The sequence below is a fragment of the Haliotis rufescens genome, unplaced genomic scaffold, assembly GCF_023055435.1.
Source record: "Haliotis rufescens isolate VD_foot unplaced genomic scaffold, xgHalRufe1.0.p SCAF_8, whole genome shotgun sequence".
Taxonomy (NCBI): Eukaryota; Metazoa; Mollusca; class Gastropoda; order Lepetellida; family Haliotidae; genus Haliotis; species Haliotis rufescens.
This window is the reverse complement of record NW_025964372.1, coordinates 39,212,708-39,219,928: the sequence shown is the minus strand read 5'-3', so window position 1 is coordinate 39,219,928 and position 7,221 is coordinate 39,212,708. Positions and strand designations below refer to the sequence as shown.

Sequence of the window (7,221 nt, the reverse complement as noted above, 5' to 3'; positions counted from 1 at the left end):
GGAAATACTCCATGATCAAGTATTTACTGGGGTATCAACTTTTGACAATATTGACAAATATAGATACATTTTCATTGGTACAATGTGTGAAGCCCACTTCTGGTGTTGTAATATTGCTAAAATCACAATTACTCATTTAATAAACAGAATCATTAGTACAAAGATTATGTGTTTACTTACTGATCTTGTCAACATGTGTGTAATCCATGAACAGGTTTCAACAAATGGCTCTTTCAGATTACCATAATATTTTTAATGTATAATCAAGGGGAAGGTTAACAAAACAGGTACATACAAATTTCAATGGTTCATGAATTGCTAAGCTGAAACTTTCAGTTTGTCCCTTGCGATGAAGGTCTACAGACTACTCGAATTTAAAGTAGCTTCTTATGCGACAACAACCTCTGTTAGTGAAAGATATATGTAATGTATATCAATATAAATATTGAAGTCTACACACTGTACTTTAAATGGTTAGATCACTTTGATTATTTCAAGCAACAAATATTCACATGTTCTGAATGAGGCATGCTTTACGATAAGTGTAGACGTAAAGCTTTAGCTTGTCCATGCCATTTTCACTGCAGTGTGTATTTACAAACAAACGGATAGTTGTTGTTACACCTGACGTCATCCCAACCCTGGCTGCGGTGTGGGTTGTAACATACACAGTTACTTGTACGACTAGATAATGGTTCCCCTGGGTTCCAGTAGTTTGATGTCAAGGCCGAGCCATCTACCCAGACCCAGGCTTGTTCCGAGGCGATGTCATTCAATCCAATCCATACCACTGAAAGCCAAAGTAAACAGTGAATATTTGTGTAAACTACCGGGCAAAAGAAAGTTTTCACTTTAGAAATAGTTGTATAAAAAGCAAAAAAGCTGGTACAGGTTTGAACCCCCACAGAAAACATTCGCCCAAATGCAACATGACCACAACCACAACGCAGATTTTCGAACGCAGCTTTCCAAATCATGCATTGTTGAAAACGTGCAAAACGTGATTTTGAGACATTGGTCCAAATGCACGTGCATGATTGTGGCATAAATACCGACGTTGGACAGAGCAGGCATTCAGTCAGCAAAAAAACACCAAGAATATGCCCAGACTTACACAAGCGCAACGAGACAGAGCGATCGGTATGGCCAATATGGCGGCTACTCAACGTCAGATAGCCAGAACCTTCAACTGCTCCCAGACCACCATCAGCAAGTTGATAATCCGCTACCAACAGACAGGACAGACCGAGAGTGACAACACCGGCTGAAGACCGCTACATCCGGCAGATTCACCTCCGAAACAGATGTGTGACGGCGACGTCAACGGCGGCAACAGCACTAGGGCATGCCATCAGAGGACGAACAGTCCTTCGACGACTTCGTACGGCTGGTATATGAGCCTACCTATCCTTCCGTGGAAAGGCCTTGACCCGTCTACACCGTCAACGCAGACTGCAATGGCCACGAACTGTACGTCGGTGGCAGCGACGTGACTGGGCGAGAGTGCTCTTTACAGATGAAAGTCGGTTCTGTCTGTTCAGGAACGATGGCAGAGTTCGAGTTTTTCGATGAAGGGGAGGGCGACTGGCGCCAAACTGCATTGGAGAAGTTCATCTTGGATCTGGGATCATCTTGATCGTCAGCTGAGACAACATGTACCGCCTCCAGCGAACCGACAGGAACTTAAACAGACACTATTGAACTTATGGAACAGGATTCCTGTTGTCGTTATTCGCCGACAGACGACGTCAATGAGGAGGCATATGTTGGCGTGCATGGATGCCCAGGGTGGTCACACTCGCTATTGATGACGTGTTACCTGACTACTGTGTAATTACTGGACTCTTCATGCACTTTTTCAAAGAACTCTGATTTGTATAATTTTTAATTTGGACCCTTGACTCTTTCGTTGTGTATTGCGGAGAATGCAATATCGGCATTACAATGCATTTTCATTCTAATTCACGGAAAATGATTTCTGTTTATAAATTAATCATCATAAATCTCACATATGCCTTTGTTTTTTGTGTTTTGTCAAGTGAAGTCGGTGAAAACTTTCTTTTGCCCGGTAGTTTAGTTAACCTATGTCAAATTGTATGGGGGGCGGTCGGGTAGACTAGTGGTTAAAGCGTTCGCTCGTCACGCCGAAGACCCGGGTTCGATTCCCGACATGGGTACAATGTGTGATATTGCTGGAATATTGCTAAAAGCGGCGTAAAACCATACTCAGTCAGTCAGTCAGTCAGTCAAATTGTATGGGCGCACATGTTAGGTTTGTTTGTTTAACAACTGATTAAAGTTTCACTCAATGAAGTAATGAACGTGAAAACATACTCTATTTGAGTTAATCACCCCTTTTATTATCAGTGCCAAATGATCGGAAATATAAGCAAGGACAGTTCAAGCCTTTGCTACAGTAAACTACGTTTATAACGAATACCCTTATAACGAACTGACGGATATGACGAACTGTTTTTTTGGCCCCGACCAGGTGATGGATATATGCTGTATATGTACTTATAAAGAACTACGGTTATTATAGCTGGAATATTGCTGAGTGCGGCGTTGAAACAACAAACAAACAAAGCAAAACGAACAAAATTTAGAGGTCCCTTTTAGTTCGCTTTACCATAGTTTACTGTATTTATATTTTGCTACCTTTGAGGTACAATTGAGCATACTCTTTCTACAAAGATTTCAAAGATCGCCATAGGACTGTTCAGAAATTGTTTTATCAAGATTACATCATTCATGGCCTCAGTAAAGCTTTCAAACAGTTTTATGGTATGCATGTGTAGGACATTTCCAAAATTTGACGCATCGGTGAATTAAATGCAGTTCTCCTATTTTGACTTGTGTCATATATTCCTGTGTTCCTTTCAGGTGAACAACTTGGTATTGTACAGAGATTTCTGATGAATATAAAAAGGGTTTGTTACTTTTAATTATCAAGTAAACAGCCATGTTGGAGCTTAAACGCAAATTTATCCAATCGCGATATTTAGGTCTGGTTTATCACATCAATACAACTATCAGTTTAATGATAAAGGTATTTTTATAGATACACTGAGACTTACCTCCTGTAGATATTAACGATCTCATCAGGTCACGTGATCTGTCATCATGGATAGGAATCAAATTAGCACTGACAGACGTACATTCCTGTTGGGCAGCATTCCATTCTTTCTTTTCAGTGTAATACCTATAGCATTGGTCAGATATTCTTGAGAAGTCATATCCAGAGTCTGCTCTGCAACCACGGGCTGTATGGAACAAAACACTTTAGATAATATCATAACACGTTCGTCAACACAACTAAAAGTGAATAAAGCATCTGTTTTAGGAAAATTGCAATAGATTCGTAATTAAGATTTCGGAATAAAACGCCATCCTTGTTTTTGTTGAGCAAACAAAATTGTTTTGAAAAGCCAGATGGGTGCTGCTGGAAACGAGAAATATTGGTAGGAGCAATGATACATGTAATATACTTCTCATAAAAAAATAAGCATAAATTTGATTGAACTTCAAAATAATATGTTTTTAGCATTCTCAACTTAGACGTGATGTAAGGTTCTTGTGAAAGGACCTTTTGCAACACAGAATGTGGATAGAAAAGCAACGAGTTGTCAAATGACCAAACGAAACATTTTCCAGCTGTGAAACGACGCGTCAACCCGCAGAAAAGTTATGGGTATTGTACATTCCACTGCTACAAACGTCCCAACCCACTGTCTTTTGCATGTTTCGGTAGAAAACAGACAAAGAAGTGGGCGGAAGACTGCGTGAGGGATGAGGCATTGAGCGGTTGATGTGGGTTGGTGTCATATATGTATGTGTTGTCATTTCGACTGACATTAGTTGAAATATCAACCTCAAAAAGTATATTGAAACCCTAGTCCCGTGTATTTAAAATACTGACAATTCCCCATGTTAAAAATAATATTTGAATGGACGCAGAATGAGTTATAAAACATTTGCTTGAACTGTCCAGCATAGTCGCTTCACATTAATATGACAGAAAATCGCGAATCGCTAGTAGCTACAGTCACAAATTGAGTATACCCCAGCAGATGCGAGACATTTTGACTTCCGAAACACCGCTCAAAATCCAAAGTTTCTAATAGTCAATCCAAAAGCGTCTTCTTCACGTCATCATAGCCAAATAAAATACATCAAAGAACAAGAAATTATGGTGAGGTTCATTGATCCAATAAAACTTTCGACGAATATGAGCTTACACGTGCACTTGCACTATTGAATTATGTGATTGTTTCTTTGTTGTTAAATGCTGACCTCTCCCGCTCTATCACTATTGGACCATGGTGTTGGGGTCGTTTGTGATGAATATGTATGGCCTCTCGTTGATGTTGGAGCATTTTCAAATACACTCCCAAGGGAGGTTACAACAGTCGCTTAATGTGTAAAAGCATGACTAAGCTGTTTTATGATAGTAGTATGATTATCATGGTAGATTATCAGTTATAACAAGAATTTAGATTGAAACCCCCTCAAGTTGATTTATGCTGTTTTCTTAGAACAGATTTGTGTTATAAACATGACGTCAGAATACTATCAGGTTGTAAGGAAATGGTTATTCATCAGAAGCCTATGATTGCATAATTTGTTTGGGGTAAACAGTACCTGACTGCCATGTGCGTTTAACGCATGCGCAGACATACTGTATTAAAACAGGAATGTGAAAACAATTGTTCATCTTATTTATTGGATTCATTTTCTTCAGGTGAGGAATCAATGCATAGATACACAATCCCCTTATCCAACAAATCACATTGATCATGTTGTATGTTTTTATGTATACTGAGTCAAATTAAAAACTTCACAATGTCCAAAGAAGGATTTTAATTAACGGTGGTAACCATAATTTGTTCCAAGCACCTACGGTATTCGGTAATGACATCAACAGTTTAAATCATAAGTCCCAAGCACGAGAATCTGATGGCACACAAGTTCAGTAGTGTGTATGACCAATGTGCGTTGACAACTGCCACACAACGCCTCCGCATGGACCTTGTGATGCTTGTGAACACATGATTGGGAAGACGACGCCATTGTTGCTGCAAAATGGTGCCAAGATCTTGCAAATTCTGTGGTTGGTTCTGGAGAGTGCGCAAATTCTAATGTTCCAGTTTGAAATAGTTACTGTTGTTTTTTTAAATTGTACAAGCTCACTTGAAAGTCTGTCAAATATACCTTTCTTGTGTAGAATCAGTCTACACAGTTTGATGTTGTTAAGAATGTGCAGACGGACTAAAGCTTTGGTTATCGTTCCGTAGACATGAGAGCTAGTGACTTTGAGGCGACTGACGGCCAGGTCGACCGAGAGAAACTGGCAAACAGTTTGAACTACAACTGTTTGAATTTTGTATAAACAATAATAATAAGTCATTTTTTATTCATTGTGGTACTAATAAACATCAATCAAACTCTATATTTTTCATCAAAATTCATTACACTACTGAAATTGTCGAAAAATTAATGCCACTCAAACGAACTATTTCGCATTCACTGAATCTTAATGTTGAGTGCTGACTGTGTGATCAGGTAAAATTCCACGGATTCGATGCTGTTCACCAAGTATGAATATAATGAAATGCGACCCCGTCTCTGTTATAAGAATAAACTGTTTCTTGTCTTTTAAGCTTCTCATTTTAAAACGTGACGATGGGTAATAAAAACAATAAACTACTCGTGAAAAGGAATGACAAATTATCTGTCCCACATGAAATAAATGTTGAATGTGACTTAAAACCTTTATTTCACCTGGGACAGATAATCCGTCATTCCTCCGCACTCGAAAATTATTGTCATTTTAGGCCCCTGACCAGAAATAACATTACAGTTAGCGAAAAATAAAAACAGTTACACTTACCTTGATCAATAAGATAGTAGCCAATGCCTTCTGCTTCTTTCAGTTCCACTCGATGGTACACCCGGTCCTTGATGGTGTAGGAGAGGTAACAGTACCTGTCATGTTTGTTATAGAAGAAAGAGTTACATCTAAAGTCCTCCCAACACAGCCCCGCACATTGGACACGAGACACAGATGCGTTGATTGGGATGGCGTCAGAAACTATCATTCCAGTAAAGCCCACAATGTAGTTAACCGACACACATGGAAAACAAGACATCTTTCAGGATAACCTGTTCTTGTCGCCCTACTCTAAGAATGACAGACCTTTAGTTGACAGGAGAAAACATGCATATATTATTCAAAGCAGTATTAATTAAATCGATTTTTGTCAATGCTTCCGCAGATGTTATCCATGCAATTGGAGAATGAAACTGTATGCATTGGTGCGCCTTTACGTTCAAACGCCCATCTAGATAAATGAAATACTTAGCTTACAAGTGATTATATTTCAAACGGAATAAACTTTCAATTGTCAGTTATCAACAAGTATAAATGCTTTGCAAAGGCAACTACGTTATGAACTTGAAGTGCTTTTGATTAACTTGACTGTACAAAGTAGGAAGTTTTTAATTTTATTTTTCAACATAATCTCCCTGCTTTTCAATACACTACTCATATCCATAGTGAATCTTTTCATTTCAAGTCAAAGGGAAGTTTTCTGAAGCCACACTGAAAAACCTATTCACGGCAGCTTTGAGGTCATCGTTGTCGTCATAGCTCTTTCAACTAAGGTGTTCTTTCAGTTTAGGAAACAAGTGGAAATCACTTCGTGTTAGGTCTGGCGAGTATGGAGGGTGAGGAAGCTCTTTGAAACCACATTGGCGCACATTTGCCTTTGCAGGTCGAGAGGTGTGACAAGAGGCACTATCATGAAGTAGTAGAACTCCAGCAGTCAGTATTCCTCGCCTCTTTTCTTTGATAGAATATCAGCATAGTATACACCGGTAATCGTCTTTAGACAAGGATCACGGCCTTTACATATCAGAATACAGTGGCCATAACTGCCTTCACCGATCTTAAAGACTTTAATGTCTTTGGTGCCAGAGACGTAGAATGGTGCCATTCCATTGAATGTTTTGACTCAGGATCATAGCGGTAGACCCATGTTCCATTACCCGTTACTCATCTCTTTTCGAATTTTAACTAAATCCCCCTCAATTAGCTCTAAATTGTTTCTGGCAATGTCTGTACTTTTTTCCTTATTATCAGAATTTAGAAACTTTGGCACCCAAACAAGCAGGTATCGTATTCATCTGTAAGTGTTCAGGAATAATAGTTTCAGTGGATCC

The 7,221-nt window shown here is 39.1% G+C and overlaps 1 protein-coding gene across 1 annotated transcript; it reads right to left on the bottom strand.

The window, feature by feature from the left end:
• Window positions 1-208: 208 nt before the first annotated feature.
• On the bottom strand, window positions 209-6,183 carry LOC124138435 (CD209 antigen-like protein A). Its single transcript, XM_046505073.2, has 3 exons — window positions 5,891-6,183; window positions 3,078-3,263; window positions 209-790 (listed from the first exon to the last, which is right to left on the bottom strand). The coding sequence occupies exons 1-3, from the start codon at window positions 6,147-6,149 to the stop codon at window positions 579-581; spliced, it is 657 nt and encodes a 218-aa protein (XP_046361029.2). The 5' UTR covers window positions 6,150-6,183; the 3' UTR covers window positions 209-578.
• Window positions 6,184-7,221: the final 1,038 nt, after the last annotated feature.

What these genes read in the sequence shown, in the direction of transcription:
- LOC124138435 (XM_046505073.2), bottom strand. Translation starts at nt 6,149, where the DNA reads ATGTCTTGTTTTCCATGTGTGTCGGTTAACTACATTGTGGGCTTTACT. An exon ending in CTACTATCTTATTGATCAAG is followed by an intron (nt 3,264 to 5,890) that starts GTAAGTGTAACT and finishes TGTTCCATACAG; the next exon opens with CCCGTGGTTGCAGAGCAGAC. An exon ending in ATCGTTAATATCTACAGGAG is followed by an intron (nt 791 to 3,077) that starts GTAAGTCTCAGT and finishes TTTGGCTTTCAG; the next exon opens with TGGTATGGATTGGATTGAAT.